Genomic DNA, 21,524 nt, shown 5'->3' with positions numbered 1-21,524 from the left:
TTGAAGAAAACATTGCAGAATTCTTCTTATTTTAATGGATTTTAATGGACCCCAACACTTAACAGTTTTAATGCAGTTTAAAATTGCAGTTTCAAAGGACTCTAAACGATCTCAAAAGAAGCATAAGGGTCTTATCTAGTGAAACGATTGTCATTTTTGGCAAGAAAAATAAAAATATGCACTTTTAAATCACAACTTTTCGAACTTCCTCCGGTCCTGTGACGCGCCAGCGCGACCTCACGTAATACGTCATCACGTCAAGAGGTCACGGATGACATATCGAAACTACGCCTCAGTGTTTACAAGTGTGGAGAAAGAGGACCGTTCCGACGTTGTTGTATGTCAAATGATACTAATTAATGTCTTTGTGTCAGTTTATTGTTTAAAATGGTCCACAAATGTGCGTTTTATATATGTAACGTGTGTTGGGGTCCATTAAAGTCCCTTAAAATGAGAAAAATCCTGGAATGTTTTCCTAAAAAAAAACATAATTTCTTCTCGACTGAACAAAGAAAGACATCAACATTTTGGATGACATGGTGGTGAGTAAATTATCTGGAATTTTTTAAGAAAATTTACTAATCCTTTAAGCATGACTAAAGTTCAACTTTATGAAACTGAACATTGAACAAGACAACGCAGGAGGGGAATTTATATTATTAGGAATGAATTGGACCGTAAAAAGCAGGCATTACGTAGCCCTACCAGCAGGGAAGAGAAGGCAGTGCAAGTTGTTTTTGTTAAAGATTACGAACAAAATGCAATGACGAATTGTAAAAAAAAAATACATTTTCATTTATTGTTCACTGTAAGGCAAAGATTGAATTCTAATACACCACAATGGTAGTACTATGGGAAAATAAGTCAACAACACCAAAGACGACTCTTAGACATATAAACTTAAATACATAAACATATATTAACCCTGTGTTTTGGGTACATTCCCACATTTCCAATTGTTTGCCAGCAAAGACAAAAAAAGACACGACAACATGTCAACGCGCAAGTAAATCAAGAAACCAGCAGAGGCTGATTGAGCATTCAATAAAAAGCCATCATTTACAACTTTACCTGTCGGGAATAAGAAAAATTGGGCCCCTACTGACAAGAATGATAGCCAAAGTCTCATTGTTACGCCCCTCTCTCTGACAAGATGCTACTTGAATGGTTAAAAAGAGACCTTAGTCAGAGACAGAGTATGTCATGGTGCATTTAGAGAGCTTCTCCTTAATTGCTACCTGTCATTTTTGCAGGTTCCATTGCGGCACCATGGGTGGTACCTGCCCATAGTAACAATACAATGACAGTCTCCATTTGCTACTTTTATGTGTCTTATGTGTATCTATATTACAGGAAGAGTCAGTGAAAGCTCAATTACATATGAGGCAACAAAAAATACCTTAACTATTGTTTTAAGTTAGCAGTTTCCTGGTTTTCGTGGCCATGTTGGGACCCAAATGCTGTTTTGTAAATATAAAAATCTCATTAGGGACTGATACGAAAACCCATGATATTTTCTGGGATAACCGAAAGATACAAACCGTAACTTTTGCCTCCCTATCACAAACTCAGTTTGAAACATGAAATTGCTGTTTCCTTTATGTACTTTTTTATGTGGATTGAAGTCAAATGATGCTACACTGACATATAATGTAAAACTGTAGCCAACAGCTCAAATGTTAAATTATTATTATAAGCTTACCAGCATGAATAAAGTTGAGGTAAGAAGACAGTTTTGAAGACTTTATTCCGGTACTTGCTCAATAACTAATTTTTGTATACTTTTACAAAAAAATTATAGCTTTTAATTGTACCGACCACATCTGGGGCATGCTGTAGATTAGAAAATACAAAAATATATTTTTTTGGTGAGGCACTTGCATAAATTCAGAAAGATATATACTGTATATAGTGATCATATACATTCACCTAAAGGATTATTAGGAACACCATACTAATACTGTGTTTGACCTCCTTTCGACCCCCTTTCACCTTCAGAACTGCCTTAATTCTATGTGCCATTGATTCAACAAGGTGCTGAAAGCATTCTTAAGAAATGTTGGCCCATATTGATAGGATAGCATCTTGCAGTTGATGGAGATTTGTGTGATGCACATCCAGGGCATGAAGCTCCCGTTCCACCACATCCCAAAGATGCTCTATTGGGTTGAGATCTGGTGACTGTGGGGGCCATTTTAGTACAGTGAACTCATTGTCATGTTTAAGAAACCAATTTATAATGATTTGAGCTTTGTGACATGGTGCATTATCCTGCTGGAAGTAGCCATCAGAGGATGGGTACATGCTGGTCATAAAGGGATGGAAATGGTCAGAAACAATGCTCAGGTAGGCCGTGGCATTTAAACGATGCCCAATTGGCCCTAAGGGACCTAAAATGTGCCAAGAAAACATCCCCCACACCATTACATTAAAGAGAAATTGAACAGGTGTTCCTAATAATCCTTTAGGTGAGTGTAAATATTATAAAATGTATCAAATTTATTGTAAAATTTACTTAATAAAATCCTCGTAACAATCTGCAAAAACTTTTTTTAAGTAAAATTTACTGCTTTTTCAAGTACAACTTACCTACCAAAACAAAAACTACTTAATAATGCATGAAACATTTGTTAAATAATTAAGTAAATGTCACTTAATTATTTTTTATTTTAGAAGTTAGGTAAAGTCTACTACTTTTTTTAAATACTTAAGCATTGCTGTCCTAAAAATATTAAATCAATTTTATTTACTGTTGTATGGTAGATTGTATTTACTGTTTATTATTTTCTTTAACATACTGTAGTTGTATGGACTTAGTTAGTAAACGGTATTATAACGCAAAACATAAACTTGATTTTCCACACAAAACACTAGTCAATTGGTTTTGGTTTTAAAGGGACAATAAGTAGGCTTTACCCCCATCTATTGGTGAAATTGTATTTTGCATTCAAACGAATAGTGCTCTCTAGCGCCTCGCTTTTCCAAATGCGTGTTGCAACTACGGTAGCCGTTATGTAATCACTGATCTCCTTGTCCGTTTCAGTTAGGTCGCGTGTTCTGAATGAAAACGCGCTGTAGAAACGCGTTGGTAGGCTAGTGCTTTTTGTCCCTCTCTGCTATTATAGTTTAATAGTATGGTGAAACGACATGGAAGCCTCCTTGGACTTACCCGTTCAATGTAAGTAAAAAGAAGAAATTAAGCTTACAAAGAAAAGTCAGATCATTGGCAGAGGTCATTTGACACCAATGAGGACATATTTATGAATAAAGACATTGATTTTGATTAATAAAACACTTAAAACTCTACTTAATGTCCCTTTAAGACAACTTTTAGGAAAGGTTTTGATTCACTTCAAATGTTGACTAGTGTAGTTAAATAATACAAGAAAATTATAATACGACTTACTATTCCCACACAGTTCATTTTGTACATTAATTAATTGTGCATTAATTTATAATTTTACTTTTCGTTTTTTAGTGTATGTTCAGATGTAAAAGCCGCTAAATGCCACCTCTGTCAAAAATGTATGATATTAACTGAATGTTTTTGGCAAATTATACGTTCAACAACTACTTTTGCTTCAAATTCGCTTAATTATATATAGTAAAGTTGGACAACATCTGTTTACACACATTGGTCTGAAAATATCTCAATTCCACACCGCAATGTTAAAGTGTTTTCCAAAATGAAAAATACCAGTTAGTAAGGCGGGATGTGCTTTTTTTATTCATTCTGCTGTCACTGAGGTTCTGGCTTTGCTTACATAATGCTATATTATACTTTAAACAAGATGCCCGGCTTAGAGTTTTCCAGTATTTTTAATCTAGCACCTTTTTTTTCGTCATGGGATAGAAAAGTCTGCATCTAATGCATATTGAGAAATCTTGGTGAAAGCATTAGATCATGCATAGATCATTTGCTTACTGTGGTTTTGGATATGCAATTCACAATGTATACTGATTTTCATATACAGTAGTATTGCATGGAAGTGGGCTTTTTCAGATGCAGGGCAGGTCTGCATGAAGAGGTCTCTGTCCGGGCTGAGTCTTATGAATTGAATGACCCAGATAACAGAAAGAAAATGCATGGATTCTCTTTCTCTAGCTATTTCAGAGCTTGTGATAAATTGTCATTGGGCACACAGTATTGAATCTGTGAATAAAAGCACAGAGACACTTATGGTTTTGTACTTTGCATATGAGCAAAAACACAATAGGAGTAGAAAAAAGCTGGGAAAGACTAAGGTTGTGTATGTGCATTTACATGTGATATTAACTCTTTTAACAAAAAAACTGGCAAGACTCTTTTTGGCACCGTTTAATGTGTGCCCACACACATTCATATGCATTCAAACTAACTACACCTACAGTTAGCAGCACTTTCCAGCTGTGATCAGATCACCTGTAATACATATTAATACCAGGTGTAAACAAACCTGTGTTCCAATAAATGTCAGAATGACAGAAGCAGTTGTGAACATTACAGACAGCTCTGTATCAAAACAACTCTTTTCCATCCACATTTCTCTTGTTCTCATCTGTCTGTCATATGAAACTGCTTAAATCATTGGTGTTTTTGGATGCATGCTCTCCATGCTGTCCAGTGCAGAAGATGAATGGCTGTGCAGGACTGTGACCTGGCTATGAGAAACCCTGAACACAGGTTCTATCTCATTCATATTTGATTAATGCTGAATCCATCTGTACAGATGGAGGAAAACAGATGAAGCTGCTAACTCACTTACCCATGCATGGGGTGGAGAGGGTGTGGCTCATAATGGTACCTTCCCTCATGGTGGCGCATGTCGATGGGAATTGGTGTGTGGAAGGTGGAGAATAAATGAGGAGCTGTGGCGTCAAAAAGATAAGACAAAGTTTAGAAATTTGACACGTGGCTTTGTAATCAACTGTTTTGTACATAAAATCATCATACATAATGCAATGAACATTCTGTTGAAATATAACTTTGATGTCTTTAAAGGCAGGGTGCATGATCTCTGAAAGCCAATGCTGATATTTGAAACCACCTAAACAACGCCCCTACCCCAATAGAATCTGGACCTTCTTTTGATAGACCCGCCCCACACATACGCAACCCAGGCAACGATGTCAGTTAGTAGACACGCCCCTTACTGCTGATTGGCTGCAAGTGTGTTTTGGTAGTCAGCCCGACTCGCTTTTCCAAAGTGTTTTTCAAAAAAATCACGCACCCCGCCTTTAATATCGACAGAGTAAGGTCATGTGTTATGCAGGGTTCACACCAGACGGCAGCAAACGCGAGTGATTTACATGTTAAGTCAATGCAAAGACGCGATTAGGCATCCTGCGCGTTAACCAATCAGGACCTTGCTGTAGTTGTGACGTGATAATAGGAAGCAAGCAGAGTCTCAGCGGATATGCAGAAGCCCCTCCCATGATGCGAATTTCTGCGTGAATGTCTAGAATGACAAGAATTTCACGCGCGGCTTTCAGGTGCAAATGAAGCGGGTAAACTCAAATGTTCAAGTGTCCAACTAGGCGCAAATAGCGCGTTTTTGCCGCCTCTACCGTGTTTGGTGTGAAGGCACCATTAAAGTTTAAAAATCAATGTGAAATTAATGAAAATTCTGTCATCGTTTCCTCATCCACATGTTGCTATAAACCTGTATATTTTTTTCTGATAAACACAAAGGAAGATATTTTGATAAATGATGGTAAGCACACAGCTGATTGTAATCATTGACTTCCAATTTTCATTTTTGGGTGAAATATCCCTTTAATTAAACCTCCTTAATACTGGTGATCTTACATGTGCAATGAGTATAATACAGTTTTGCACATAATTGTCTGGGCTGACAAAAGGAGTGCAAAAAATTTTCTTCCTGCCATAAAAAGTTTGATTGCTTTGAGGGGGTATTGTTAAAAACCAACGTGCTTTCAATAATGACTGGAAGTTACTTAAGGTGCTGGTAAGAGGGCTTTGGGTGAATTTACTGTCTGCATCTTAAAACTTGTGTTTATCATTACTATTCGCTCTTAACAAGCTCCTTAGGCTATATTTGGACCGACTCATGGCCTTATCCGTGAATCATCACATTTTTTTGCTCACTTCTCAGTGTGAATGCCTGTTTGCATTACTGGCAAACTGGGGCCAGCTCCCTGGGCCCATTCCTAGCTTGCATTAAAATTCTTGTGGCGTCACACAAATCAGTGAATCGAGATTGACTTGAGAAGATAGATTATGGGGGTAAAGTCCTAAGATCATTATCTCTACCTTAGAGGAGCTCAGGGTAGGGAAGGGCCACAGGGGCCTCTTAGGGGGCAGTCAGGAGGAGACCCATGCAAGTAAGCATTCCAGACCTGCCAATCTCATTACAGTCATCACGATGGCTCTCAAGCATGTATTATTCTGATTCAAAACTTCATGTTGGCAGCTTTCTTTAATGTTTCTGTGTATGTTTACTTCTTCTCCAAGACCTTTGAGTTTCTGGATGCATGGATAATGGTTGGAGCATTGTGTTAGCAGCGCAAAGAAAGGGTTTGATACCCAGGGCACACATAATGTTAAAACAAGCATACACTGAATGCACTGTACATTGCTTTGTATACAAGCATCTGCCAAATGCAATTTTGTTTAAATGTTCAGAGTGAACTACTAGTTTACTGCTTACTAAATACTAGATTACACTGTATACAGCATACAAATAGTCTTGCACACCAACTAAAAAAATACTGTAGTATACTTTAGTATTTACTATAGTAAACTGTAGCACACTCTAAAAACAATCAGTGTTATTTATGGGACAACACACTAAATGCGTTGTCCCAAACTAGACACATCTCTGTGTTATTATTGGAACAACACATTTTGTGTTACTTTTAACACAACTTGTATTGTCATTTTATTTTAACACAAAATGACACATAATGTGTTAAATAGCATAACACAAAAGGTGTGTAAAAAATTTACACATCCTTATTACAGTAATTAATTTATTTTGTTAACATAAATAATTATAATTCTGTCTTGTTAACTATAGTTAAGAAATAAACTTTATTAAATACTGTTGTATGCTTTAATATATTTTACTACAGATTGGCATTTACTATTAATTTATTAAACTATTTATTTACTATTAAATATCAAAGTAATACAGTTTTTTTAACAGTGCAAATACCATCATGACTTGTTGCATGCAAGCAAGATCCATCTCTCGCTTTAAAATGCTTATTATGCTTTTTAATTCAATTTTGTGTCTGTTTCTAGGACATTAAAATAAAGATGTTTAAATTGTTAATGCAAATTCATATATAAGTCCCACAGCATTGTGGGATACACTATGTTTATGTATCTTACAAAGTTGCAGTACATTTGCATGTTATTATTTCCAGTGGAATTAGTCCAAGAGAAAAGATCAACCGCTTAACTTTTTCATCATTCACAACGGAAAGCACAAATGACAGGTAAGCTAGCATAACTTCATGCCAACTGTAATGAGGGATTGATGTGAGGGCTTAAAATCCCTCTCATAAAGCAAGGGAGCTGAAGGAAAAAGTGACTGCATACTTTTAGGCTGTAGTACTGTGTTTCTTCTTTGCCAATTAGGTTTACTCCCTTTCCTTGGAGAATTGGATATTGAGGGGCATTTCTCAAATCTGGGTGTAGGGGCCATAATAATGAGGGCTTGCGTGTAGGAGAACATGCGGGAGAATACATGTGAATATATACATAACATATTCATTTATGCTTCTGCCAAGTATGTAGCACGAGAACGCTTAAGTAAGCCTTTGGAAACCTGTGGGATAAAGAATGATGAGAGACACTAGTGAAAAGCGTGCAGGTTCATATATGTGGTAAAATACTGAGACTTCATAGAAAGTTGTTTATTACCAAGAGAAATTTTTCAATTTGTTGTTTGCTGAGCTAAAATACTGTTTCACATTAAAAGAGTTATTTTTTTTTTTTAATTCTGTCAGATTTATTCAGTTTTATGTTGTTTCAAACACAAAAGTAAAAAAGTTAAATTTTACTTTACAGTGAACAGTGACTACATCAATATCTCAAAAATGGACAAAGTTTCATAGGAAAAATTAAAAAACACATGTGTAGAAAGACATGGGAGTAAACAATTTTGATTTAATAAAAAAAAACAGCAGAAGTCCATACATCATATTTTTAACATTCTGGACTCTATTTTCAACCCAACGTAGGGCCAAAAAAGGGCCGAACCCAGTTGTTACCAGAACCCATTCAAACAATTTGACCCAACAATTGGTTAAATCAACCCATGCATTTTGGTTTGAAACAACGCAGCATAGGCCCCTTCACAGTTCACGTCACAGGCGGTTCCCACTGCGTCCACTGTCGGGGTCAGAAAAGTCCTTACAGCAGATTGAGCTGCATATTATTCGGTATCGTCAAAAATGCCTACTTGCGTCGTGGGTTTGAAAATCGCACCAGGTCTGCCGTTAAGTTTTTCGTGATTCTTGCAGAATCTCAAAAACAAAAAATACAACATCTGTGAATGCAAGCAATTAAACGTGCAGACTGGGACGATGCAAAGATCAAAGAGGCTTGTGTTTGTAGTGCTCACTTCATTTCAGGCAAGTCATCATTTTTCAGCCCTGTTAGATTAAACTAAAAAGCCTAAATGGTATGAAAAGTTTGACCCCATGCTGCGAAGGGGTCTATAGGTTAAATTATAACCCAAAAGTTGGGTTTGTCCTTTTTTGACCCAACTAAATTATTAAAAAAACCTGCATTTTAAAGGTGTAATTTTCAACATCTATATTTTAACCTATTATTTAGTTAGACTTCCCAAAAAATACCTTCTTCCAAAAAGCGACAAGTGGATGCCACTCCCATGCATCCCTATAAACACTCCCTCCAGAAAAACACGATTATGCGATCGCATGAATCAATGCCTAATCAGCCGAAGTCCGTATTTTTTAAATATGCCGCACTTTCGCTGCATAAACTGCAGATTTCTACTCGCAAAATATGCAGAGCTTGCATGATTTCATAATCCCTGTATTTTCGTAGCAAAAAGTCATATATATCTTAGCAGAAAGTTGAAAAATGTTGCATTTACTTCACACATGCGCAGCCATGTCCCCTGTAGTCATGGGAATGTTATGAAGTGATGTAATTATGCGACGTGAACATCAATGGAAAGCTGCAAAACGGAAGGACTGGATAAAGAAATGACAGCTATATACAGCATACTTTTTAAAATGTTTAGCAGCACCCCACAAAAAACAGGCTACTAGTATACCAGGGTTTCCCGCAGAAAATTTGTTAGTTAAGGTGGTAGGGTTGGGCGGGGCAGAGGGCGTGGCAATCAAAGGGAAGGGGAGTATGCGTCATGATGAAAATTAAAAATATTTAAATAAAATAAATACATAAAATATTTATTTTTAAAACACTCAAATAAAACTTAATTTTGAAGAAATGAACACATACTAGATTATTAATGAATGAAATGTTTTTACCTCTAACGGGAATAGCTGTGTGATGATGTGAAACTAAAGGGTTAATAAACACAAACTAAAGCAGATGTTGTAGAACGTCTGGCGAACGACGATAGATGGCGCAAAAATGGTAAAAACTGATTATTTAAATAAAGTGAGCAAGAGCGCTCAACAATTATATCTAATCAACAGGTACGTGAAACCAGGTTGCAGGTTGCTAGCAGGTTGCTCAAACAAAAAATTCACCAGCTAACTTACTTTTTTGCAAGAACTATAGACTAATACAATAACAGGCTTAAATAACCCCAAAACATAAGTCCACTTACAGTTCTCACGGACACGCGTTTTACAGGCTATCTTCCAGACATGACGGACCACGTCTTATCTCATTTCGGCCGTGTGGTGCGTGTGCACGGTCGTGGTGTGAAGCACGTCTGCGCTATTCTCCGAGATGTTTTATCAACTGGCTAGTTATCCTCCAGACAGTGACGGTCCGGACCACATTTTTCTCATTTCGGCCGTGTGGCACGCGTCCCCGCTCGCGGTGTGATGCGCGTACGCGCTATTCTCCAAGATGCACTTGACGGCCGCTTGTGCAGTGATTTTTTTTTTTTTTTGACGACCTAGTTAAGGCGGTAGGGTTTCCAAGCTTAGGCGGGCCGCCTTAACTGAAATATGCTGCGGGAAACCCTGTTAATACTTTTATGTACTACTGTAAACTGTAGTGTATATCCTCCTCTTGATGGTAGCCACTCCAAACACATTAACCGAGCAAACATCAGTAATCTAGGAGCACAACTGACCAGAAGGTAGAAAGGCCCTCATGAGGATGTACAGAAATAGATATTTTTCATCATCTAACAGCTTCATTGTTTCTGGACCAAACCAAAGTCAAGCGCTCTCGAGGATACACAGGTGTGTGCTTGAACAGCCTGTCCCACTCTGTTCTTCAGAGCGTGAAACATGAGACGTTTTGTTATAGGCCTTAAAATGTCTTACATGTGGAAAAGTAATTCTGTGTAGTTTCATTTACGCATTTAAAATATGCTCATTTAAAAAAATATATTATTATCCAACCTATCAAAACCTAAGACCCTGGTTTTCCTAGCCCCATGCTTTCATCATTCACATTCACACTCAGGTTCCTTCAGAGAGTGTTTAGGTTATGCAAAATATTGTAATTGCACACCATAATGAACACTAAAATGTACTGAACATCTGTACAGAACCGAGTGAGAACCTGCCCTCCAAGTTACATTGCAAGATTAGGTTGGTGTTTGATGTCCTTTTAAAGAAGATACCAGGTGGTAGACATTATCATCGGCTACTCAAAGCAAAGGAAAAACATTCACTTTTCATGTCCGTGCGGAGCCGCGAGACAGTCCGCTTTGTACTAAGAGTAGCTCATCTTAGAGGAAGCACTCAAGAACAATAATAATATCCTGAGAGGCCGGGCAGCGGCAGTGTAATTAAAAAAGCTTTTCTGTCTCGCGAGCGAGAGGGAGTCGATTCAGACAGGAAATTCCAACAGAATAGCCTGGCAAGAAGCCTAACTACACAGCACCGTGCAAACCGCTCCATAATAGATCCCTAAGCTGTACTGAACCTTGGGAAAGGACAGGCCAAGCGGTAGCGATCCCACCGGTTCTGGTAACTTACGGTAATGTCACATATCAATGGGCGGTACAAGTACGCAACATTGAAACGCTTGGGGGGGAAATAGGCTTGTCTTTTTTTAATCCACTCTGCACCTGGGAAACGTCACCCATTTAACATCCTTATTTAGTTTGCGTTGATGTTTTTTTCCCAAGGCGTTAGTTGTGGCGGCAGGAGGATTATGGGTTTAAGAGAGAGCACGAAAACCGCTTCCAGCTCTGAAAGGAAGCATTAAGTGAATGACTTTTCTTTTAACACCCTAGGGGCTTTGTAAAATGATACATTTCTTATTAATAGGGGATTTCTGGTAAAGACCAAGTAGATTACGTTATGGTATCCATACTACTAACTTGGAAGGAAATTCATTCATGTCTTATTTACATCGATTTCTTGTTCAATATTGATTTTTAAACAAATATGCTCACATTCGCCTCTCGAATGAAAAAGAATTGCAATACTCTACAGGCTACAGGTCATTCACATCTCTACACCCAAGTATGAGCAATCCTGATGCTTTTAAAATGTTATAAAAACCATTACATCATGCTATCCGGTTTCGTAAATTGAAATACCTTTTAAGAAAAGTATTTAAGCTGACCATTTAATAATCTTTAGGTTATACAATGTTTGTTAAAGCTGCAATCCATAACTTTTTGGATTACAATAAACAACTTGTTATTGAGCAAGTCCTGAAAAGAGCATTTTTCGAAGTCGTCTTCTTATCTTAGTCCGATCTACATCAATAACCTAAAATAATTAAGGTAAATGTAAAGTGAACTGCTATTTATCTTCCAAACAGAGATGGCGATAAAGCAGCAAAAGTTGCTGATTGCAGCTGTATTTAATATGCAGTAGCAAAATATAAGCTATATATAATAAATGTTATTTTAAAATTTTTCCAAAAACTCAGTGCATTATTAATGTGCGCAGTTCTTTGGTTTTCTAGGTGCCATTAATGTCCTAGACATTCAGTTCATACCCTGTCATAAATACAGTAGCCACAGATTCTGAGCAGACTTTTCCTGTTAGTGTTTACCAAGCAGGGTCTCCCTGGCTTTTCTCTGGCAATCTAGGGCCTTGTCAAATATCTGGCCAAATCCATCCAATCACTCACATCATTTCCAGCTCCAACAAGCTGCTGGCCAGCAGAGAGCTGAATGTGATTTATTAAGCCTCTCTAAGGCACTGGACTACAGTAGTTCCCTTAATTATCTTGATACTTTCATAGTGTTTCAGACGTTGGACAACAGCTATCAGGGCAGTCAACAACAAATAACTTCAATGTATCACAACCCAAGGAATGTCAAGGTGGACTATGGCATGATTTGAGTTGTGATGCAGGTGCTGAATATCAGCATGCATACGGTGTTATGGTCATACTTAGACGATACCATGACTAATAACGCACTAGTCGAAGTCCTGAGTTATTATTAGTCTAGTCTGAAACAGTGTCACACGTGGGTTTGCCAAGATTATGAAAGTTTTTTTTTTTTAAAGCTGCAATTCGTAACTTTTTTGGGGTTAAAATAAGCAGTGTAAACTATTAGCAAGTAAAGAATTAGTGTTCAAAATTGTCTAATTACCTCACCCAGATTCAAAACACTTTGATTTACAGTTTAAAGGAATAGTCTACTCATTTTCAATATTAAAATATGTTATTACCTTAACTAAGAATTGTTGATACATCCCTCTATCATCTGTGTGCGTGCACGTAAGCACTGGAGCGCGCTGCGACGCTTCGATAGCATTTAGCTTAGCCCCATTCATTCAATGCTACCATTTAGAGATAAAGTTAGAAGTGACCAAACACATCAACGTTTTTCCTATTTAAGACGAGTAGTTATACGAGCAAGTTTGGTGGTACAAAATAAAACGTAGCGCTTTTCTAAGCGGATTTAAAAGAGAAACTATATTTTATGCCGTAATAGCACTTTTGGGAGTACTTCGACTCGGCGCAGTAACACCCTCCCTCTCCCATTATGAGAGTGAGAAGGGGAGCGGACTTTTCAGGCGAGTCGAAGTACTCCCAAAAGTGCTATTACACCATAAAATATAGTTCCTCTTTTAAAGCTGCTTAGAAAAGCGCTACGTTTTATTTTGTCTCACCAAACTTGCTCGTATAACTACTCGTCTTAAATAGGAAAAACGTTGATGTGTTTGGTCACTTCTAACTTTATCTCTAAATGGTAGCATTGAATGAATGGGGCTAAGCTAAATGCTATCGAAGCGTCGCAGCGCGCTCCAGCGCTTAAATGTGTATTACTACATTTTAAGGATATGCAAAAGGTACATCCCGCGAAGTAAACGATGACATGAGTTAACTTCTCCAATGTTAAATCTCTTTTCTGGGACTACAACACACGGATTGTAGGCAACAGTTTACTTCCTGGGACTGGTGATGTAGACAAGACCGACATTATCAGAATTCCTCCTGCTTCAGACTCACAGCCTGTAAGTTAACTCCTGTTAGCATTGCATTGTGAGCGAATCTTTCAAACATAGTAAGGAGCTTCACATTTCCGGCTGACGTCAGAGGCATTCAGGCCAATAACAACGTACAGACTAGCTGGCCAATCAGGGACACAGCGCTTTTCAAATCGATGAGTTTTGTACAAAATCAGTGCGTTTCAGGAAGAAAGTGAAATCTGGAGCTACAAAAATGTACGGTATGTGGAAAATAATGTTTTTTGAACCATAAACCACGCAAACACTTTGTATTATACCAAATACACAAAATAACTTTTTTTTAGCAATGAAATAGGTGCCTTTTAAGCATGTGAGGTAACCTGCAATTTTATCTTTAAAACAGAGATGGCGATATAGAGGCAAAAGTTACATATTGCAGCTTTAATGTGTATCCTACGAATTTATCTATGACGATATGCACAAACCTAAAACCTGGAGTTTGTCATTCAAAATAGATCCATAAAGCATTCCTATATGTTGCTGTCCAACTCAATGGTCATGGGTTCAATCCCATAGTACACATACTAAAAATGTTAAGATTTAATGCACTGTAAGTTTCTTTGAATTATTTGATCAATGCATAATAGTACAGTAAATGTAAAAAGCATAAATGTACCTCAGAATCTTATTAGATGTAAGGTTCCTGGGTCACATCACTGTTAACTGTGGTTTTCAAAATGGCACTCAGACATCCTCTTAAGAGCTACTTTGTGCTTTTGACGATTGCTTGAATTAGTGATATACTACTCCCCAGAGAACAAACCATCTTTCCGCACTCACAAAAACGGTGAGCAAACCCAAAAGAAATGTGAGCTCAACAGTGATTGAGGGTTTCTAATACATACTCACGGTCAGCACTCCCATACCCACCAGAGCCGGATCTAAAAATGGACAAGGGAGTTCATTTTAAGATCTACTCTCGGGAGCGCTGATCTCTGGTGTTTCATCGTGCCCTTTGGCCTCTGTGCTACAGCTGATACAAAGGATGTCCATTAATACAATGGAAGCACTAACAGGCTTCTAGTACACTGGCCAGTGCTGCTTCAGCACTGCTGATACACCAAAAGGCCCTTTACGACAGGAATGATGGCAGTAGAGGAAGTTCTCACATTAAGACAAAGCAGGAACTCAAGGGCCACAGTGATTCATTTGAGGGAATCCCTGCTGGGGTTCACTCGGAGGTGAGACTCTGTTATCCGAGATGTTTGGAAAAAAAACAACAGTGGAAAGTATAGAGTCAACACTCGAATTTGTGAGATGATGCTATCCGTAGTGTTACAGAATGACCATTGAGAAAAGTACAGGGTCAATTCAAATAAAAAGGCATTGGGGAATTATTATCTTGGTTGCATCTTGGTTTTGCAGATTGTCCCATTGTTAAAACAAGATATGAGTGTTAGAGCTTTGTATGTCTGATAAGATACTGTAATTGTTAAGGTAATGTCACAAAAAACAGGACCCTATCTACCCAAATCCTGGCTCTGACTTCAACAAGCTCTGGGGGAATTATCTGAAAGAATTTGTTGTAAACCTTAAACTCAAAACAGCTGGGGAGGAACAGTTATTGGCCTTGTGGATGCCTTAGTTGAGGGTCAGACAAGATGGTTAAGGTCCCTCTCCGCAATTTTTGTTTGTACTGCTTCTTCAATTGCCTTGGGTTATAAACGCTCAGCGAGTTTGTCCTTTTCATAAACCGAAGAAGCTTTGGTTCCATTTTCTGTTTCGGCCTCTTTGTTGTCGTTGTAAACCCAGCTGTGGTCTTCCTGGCTGTCTGAAATGAAGTTAGCAACGGTGGCAAAACACTCATTTCTGTTACTCAGCATTTAACATCCTTTTTGTGGAGGTCCAGGTCACAAACGCTCTCCCTCAATCCCACTGACAATAAGACCCCTCATTAAAATTCTTTGCTATTGTGAACGCATCACTTCCCCTGGATGAAACTTCCTCTCTCGCTGCCATATCCCCGTGGCTCATTCTTTTCAGCGCCGTACATTGCTTTTAACTCATCCGTTTGGACCATACAAGTTTCAAAGAGACCGTCTTCACCACCAGCACAGAAACTGGCAGCATACTTTTCTTTTACCAGAAGCGCTTTGGCTAGAAACGGTCGTCGTGCTGAAAACGTGAGATGATTTATAGAGGTTGCAACTTTTTATAACATTTACAACCAAGAACGATACCGCCAGCAACAGCGTCAGCGCCATTGGACACATAGATAATGAACGGCAAGAAAATGTTTCCCGTCAGCCCTCTTTACTGCGGATGAGAGGATTAGGCTCTTAATTAGTGCCTCCAAAGGGAAAGCTCAATTTACGGGATGGCAACAGAATGGTGGAGGATGGGCGTAGGAAAATGTCTAACAGGCTGGAATGGGGGCCTCCTATTATAGAGTGGAAAGGGGGATGGGTGGATGAGAGGGTCTTTCTTTTAGACAAAAGGGGTGCATTCCGCCTGTACCGTGATTCAGAAAGTTTTAGAAGGAGGGTGCGTAGCCGTCTCAAACCCTGGATGGCTCGTAAGGACGGGAGGTCATCGAGGTAATTACTGCCCTCACAAAAGTGTTGCCTCTAGCGGGTCGGGCACAATTCATATTTTGAGAAATTACTTTAAATTGCGTTAGCCAAGCCACACCAAGCCATGAAATAAATGATAGGAAAAATTCTAGGTATTTAAAGGGATAGTTCACCAAAAAAAATTAAATTGTGTCATCATTCATGTTATTCTAAACCTGTATGAGTTTCCTTTCTTCTATTGAATACAAAAGAAGACATTTTGATAAATGATGGTAAGCACACAGTTGACGTTGCCCATTGACTTCCATAGTATTTGTTACATGTGTGTGCTTACTATCATTTATCAAAATATCTTATTTTGTGTTCATAAGAATAAATACAAATTTTAAAAAGTGTAGGTTGAATATGTTTGTATGTTAGCGACAGTATAACATGTTTATGAGTATTCCATAGAGTGTTTTTATTCTGAATTATTAATTTAAAAATTATCTTAAATTATTAACTAAAAACTACACTCTAACGGCCCATTCACACGGGGCGTAAGCGTTAACGCTTAACAGAAGGCTTGTCTGAAGCGTGGCCAACAGCCAATCACAGTGGCCGCAACACATTCTCCGGTCTTTCATAAACGTAATTGGCTGGCTCTGCCTATGTAATTTGCATAAGGCAATCTGATTGGCTGACGCACATGTTGCCGCTTGAAAAGTTGAGAAATGTTCAACGTCTGTCGCGAGCAACGGCAGTGACGCGGCACTGACGGATCCACAATTCAGTTCGGCAACGCATGACATCACCCATTACAAGTGAAAGGGAAGCGTTAACGCTTATGCCCATGTGAATGCACCGTAAAGGTATATTCACACGGGACAGAAGCGTTAACGCTTGACGGAAGGCTTGTCTGAAGTGTAGCCGACAGCCAATTACAGTGGCCGCAACACATGCTCTGGTCTTCCATTAAGGTAAATGGCTGGCTCTGCCTGCATAAGGCGATCTGATTGGCTGACGCACACATTGCCGCTTAAAAAGTTGAGAAATGTTTAACTTCTGTTGGGAGCAACGGCAGTGACGCGGCGCCGACGAATCCATTTGACAACGCATGGCGTCACCCATTAAAAGTGAATGGAAAGCGTTTACACTTATGCCCCATGTAAACACAACGTAAAAATGTCCCATGCCAGAGAAATACTGAACAGAACACAAAATTGGGTTAAAATTTACCCAATGCTGAGTTGTTTTAACCCAATTGCTGGGTTATTATAACCCATGGTTGCATAAAACAACCCAGCATTGGGTCATTTTAACCCAGCAATTCCCCAAATTCAAATGTACGATCTGAATTGCAATTTACAAAGTTATTCTGCATTCACCTGAATTCTGAATGGCACACAACCCTGGTATTGGTTAAAACTTTGTCAATGGTTGAAGGAGGAGTAGAGAGATCAAATCTGCTGTTCTTAGTTCTTATCCGGTGAAGACTTAAGGAGCCTCCATATCTTTGAGCAGTGCCGCCTGTGTCCCATAAATCATTAGGGTAGTCTTGTGCTATCCCAAGAGCGCCCTTTTTTGTGGGAAACATTTTAGTCAACTCATGCTTTTCCCACCATTGTTTCTAATTTAAGGGACCACCTGTTTACCACTTTTAGCGTTCTAATTGTTTACACAGTACCTTATCCTACAACCTTGTTTTTTCAGTTGCCTTCACCTAACCTCACCAAGACTGGATGCCGAACATATAATTTAAGTGGTTAAACAGGGCAGCATAGGTTTTACCTTAAAACCCATGACAGGATGAATACAAATTCAGCCAAATTTTAATGAATGTTTGAGCATGTCGGCTTTAAATCCTATTAGATCCTCAGTAAAAAATCTAACAGAAAATAAACCAAACCTATGTTTTGGTGGTTGCTGAGGTAAGCCCAGGTAAAGAGGCACTAAAGACGAGGTTTACTGTGATGGGCTCATGAATGCAGCATACAGAGAGACCTGCAATCCCTCCCCATACCTCCGAAACCACCGTCTGCGAAATGACTTACTATGAGACTGGAACTGAAATGTTTACTTGGCAGCAATACAGGCAGAAAACTAAATAAACAAAAACTCACAAGTAACACATTTCGCCTTTTTCTACTCGCACTGGTAAAGGTCAGTGGGAGGAGATGTGGGGAAATATTAGACTGTGTCTTTCTTCGTACAGATCTATATGAGAAAACACGACATTAATGAGGGTACAAATTCATTGTGAATGACCAAGTAAAATATTAGCTTGAGCACATATATGATGCTGTACTTTTCTACCATGTTATGTTTCTTCAAAGTTTTATCCTATCATTCAATTAAAATCATTTCGATAAATAAAATTAATAATTTTACCTCAAAAATATTCTCCTAAAAAATTTAAATGCTTAAAGGCTTAAAGGGACACTCCATTTTTTTTGAAAATAGGCTCATTATCCAGCTCCCCCGTTTGATTTTTAGGGTTTTGGAATCTATTCAGCTGATCTCCGGGTCTGGCGGTACCACTTTTAGCATAGCTTAGCATAATCCATTGAATCTGATTAGACCATTAGCATCACGCTCATTTCCTGTTTTAAACTTTACTCTTTTGTAGTTACATTGTGTACTAAGACAGACGAAAAAATTAATGTTGCGTTTTTCTAGGCTGATATTGAAAGTTACCAAGGGGACTATTTTCGGGCACTGCGTAATATCATTGCGCCTGCTGCAGTCATTGTATGGCAGCAAATTCCTTGATTATTACCCCAGAATGAGAGTATAGTTCCTAGCCATATTGGCCTAGAAAATCACAACTTTTAATTTTCCGTCAATCTTAGTACACAATGTAACTACAGAAGGTCAAGTTTTAAATAGGAAAAATATCAAAACTCTTTGGTTATTTATTAACGTGATGCTAATGGTCTAATCAGATTCAATGAACTATGCTAAGCTATGCTAAAAGTGGTAGCGCCATACACGAAGATCAGCTGAATGGATTTCAAAATGGTAAGAATCAAATGTTAACTCTAGGGGATCTGGAAAGTGAGATTATTTTCAAAAAAGTGGAGTGTCCCTTTAAAGCAGCCTAAACTTTTTGATGGCTTTGTAATTTGAATTTTACAAGGTGGCTAATTTATACTAAATCGTACGATGTGAATCATTCAGAAACGTACAATTATTAGAAAAAAGCAATAATGAAGTGCCACCACTAAATCACTGGGGCGAGAGCAGATCGTAATAATAAGTACAAATGAAATGTACAAAATCATACAAATTACCCACCTCGTAAAATACTTGTGCTGGCTGACCAACTAAACCATCTAAGCACTAGTTTCACTAAGCTGGGAGACCAACTAAACCAGATTAGTATTTAAATTTTATTTTGTTTTGTTTGTTGTTGTTTTTTACACATGAAAGTGTCCTAAATTTACCAGCGTAGTTCATTCAGACATCTTTAGTGGGATACTGAATCAAAGCTAATAGTTCAAAACATTCTTGTGTTTAACATCGGACCAAAAGTCAACTTCGAGTCTAGTGCGTTTTGTTCACACACTCGTTTAAGTCCTCTTAAAGCTCTTGTAAATATTGTCAGACGAGCAGAAGCTTGCCTCTGTCTGCCTCTAAGACTCTGCTCTGTACAGGGTAATATTTATCTTATTGCAGGCTGCAGGGAGGGCTCGAACAGAAGAGAGGGGTGTAGGTAAACACTTCAGAGGGGTCTAAAACAGCCCTCCAACACTTCTCTGAAAGTGCTAGTAACTGACCTCACAACTCAATAGCATGGTGCTAACTAGGAGAAAGACAAAGCGGGCAAACAGCCAGTTGTTTGAAGACAGAGCCTGCAGTGCTAAATAGGGGATGGTTGGCAAAGGGAAATGCCAAAACGGTACTGGTGTCAATTACGGCATTAGCATGCTGCATTAAAACAAGCTAGTCCTAATGTGGTAGTTAGTTGGTTTACAATAAGGTAACATTAGGAAATGCATTAGGCAATATGCACTAACAATGTACAATATAGTCTCATAAGGGTGATTCTCGTGAAATTAGACTCATGAGGTGTCATAAAATATTTTGATAAAAAAGTAAATGCTATCAAAATAAGAAGCATATAGTACCAAACATCTCTTCATGTACTATTTTGCACTGCACATGATTTCAAATGACATCATACAAACCAATTTTGTTGTTTTTTCCACATTTAAGGGGAAAATTTTCATTACCACAATGTGTCCATGACTGGATTTGGGTTCTTTGACATGGAAATATTTATAATTAAAAAATCTAAAAAATAAAAAGCTTCAGTGCATGTTATACTATAAACATTTACAGTATAGAAACATGTGATATTTGGTGATCATTGGAAAATGTAGAAACAATAATAAGGAATATAAACGTGTCCAAGACAAATTTTCTCATCCTCCGCAACAATTTTTAATCATTGTTTAAGCCCTCAAGCAACTAACATTTAAAAAAAAATAGTTGGAACAGACATAATTGACTGTGACACTCAAGATGGCTACCAGGTAAGCAGTTCTTATGTTTTCTCTCCAGATAAAAGTTGAAATTTTGTGTGTCATAGTACCTAGACAACTTTTTAGTTCTCATTACCGAAACACGAGTTTGTAAATGCATATATTTAATGTAATATCATGTTGCGGTAATGATCATTTTTGATAATGAGAATCTAAAAAATGTAAATAATTCTATAGGAAATATTTTTAAATCCTCTAAAAATAACGGTTATAGTCAGTCAGACCTTAATCTTGTATATGCAAAAAAAGGGCTTCAAGGGCTTTTTAAAAATTCTGATGCTGGACACCTTCTAAATCTGGATTTCATGAGAATCACCCATAAACATTTATTAATCTTTGTTAATGATGGTTAATTTCAATACAATTGCTCACGTTAGTTTATTGGGAATTAACTAATGTTAACAGTTACAACTTCTGATTTGGGAAATGCATTTGTAAATGCTGAAATAATGCTACACTGTAGGAAAAAAATGTAAAGCATTATAAAGCAATACTGGTTTTCCTTTATATTTCACTGTTAAATCTTATTTTGTTTTAAGAAAAGTCTGTTTTTGGGTTACACTGTGACAATTTTCATATGAATCAAGTACATTCCCTCCATCCCCCAAATCTCATCACCATCTTGTTTGCATTACAATGCTTTAGTTGGCTATTTATACGTAAAAGTATATGTATTTCCTTTTTTGTATGTAAAAAAAAATCTTTGGTGTCCCCAGATTGCGTATGTGTCGTTTTAGCTCAAAATACCCCACATATAATTTATTATAGCATGTTAAAATTCCCACTTTGTAGGTGTGTCCTTTTAAATGCAAATGAGCTGATGAAAAGCAAACATTGATCACAATGATGGTGATTTGTTGAAATTGAAGCTTAATTGTGCTGTCAATATTTTTTTCTCTCTCTCCTCCTCTCT

General features: G+C 37.8%; 1 protein-coding gene across 1 annotated transcript in view; it reads right to left on the bottom strand.

The window, feature by feature from the left end:
- gli2a (GLI family zinc finger 2a) overlaps positions 1 to 21,524 on the bottom strand; it is a 96,170-nt gene that overhangs the window by 34,931 nt on the left and 39,715 nt on the right. The window contains exon 3 of the mRNA XM_055215514.2: positions 4,746 to 4,848. Within this exon, the coding sequence (XP_055071489.2) occupies positions 4,746 to 4,848 (103 nt within the window). The remainder of the gene's footprint in view (positions 1 to 4,745; positions 4,849 to 21,524) is intronic.

Source organism: Misgurnus anguillicaudatus, chromosome 17 (genome assembly GCF_027580225.2).
Source record: "Misgurnus anguillicaudatus chromosome 17, ASM2758022v2, whole genome shotgun sequence".
Classification (NCBI taxonomy): domain Eukaryota; kingdom Metazoa; phylum Chordata; class Actinopteri; order Cypriniformes; family Cobitidae; genus Misgurnus; species Misgurnus anguillicaudatus.
Note: the sequence above shows the minus strand (reverse complement) of the source record. Positions and strands in the feature narration are given on the sequence as shown.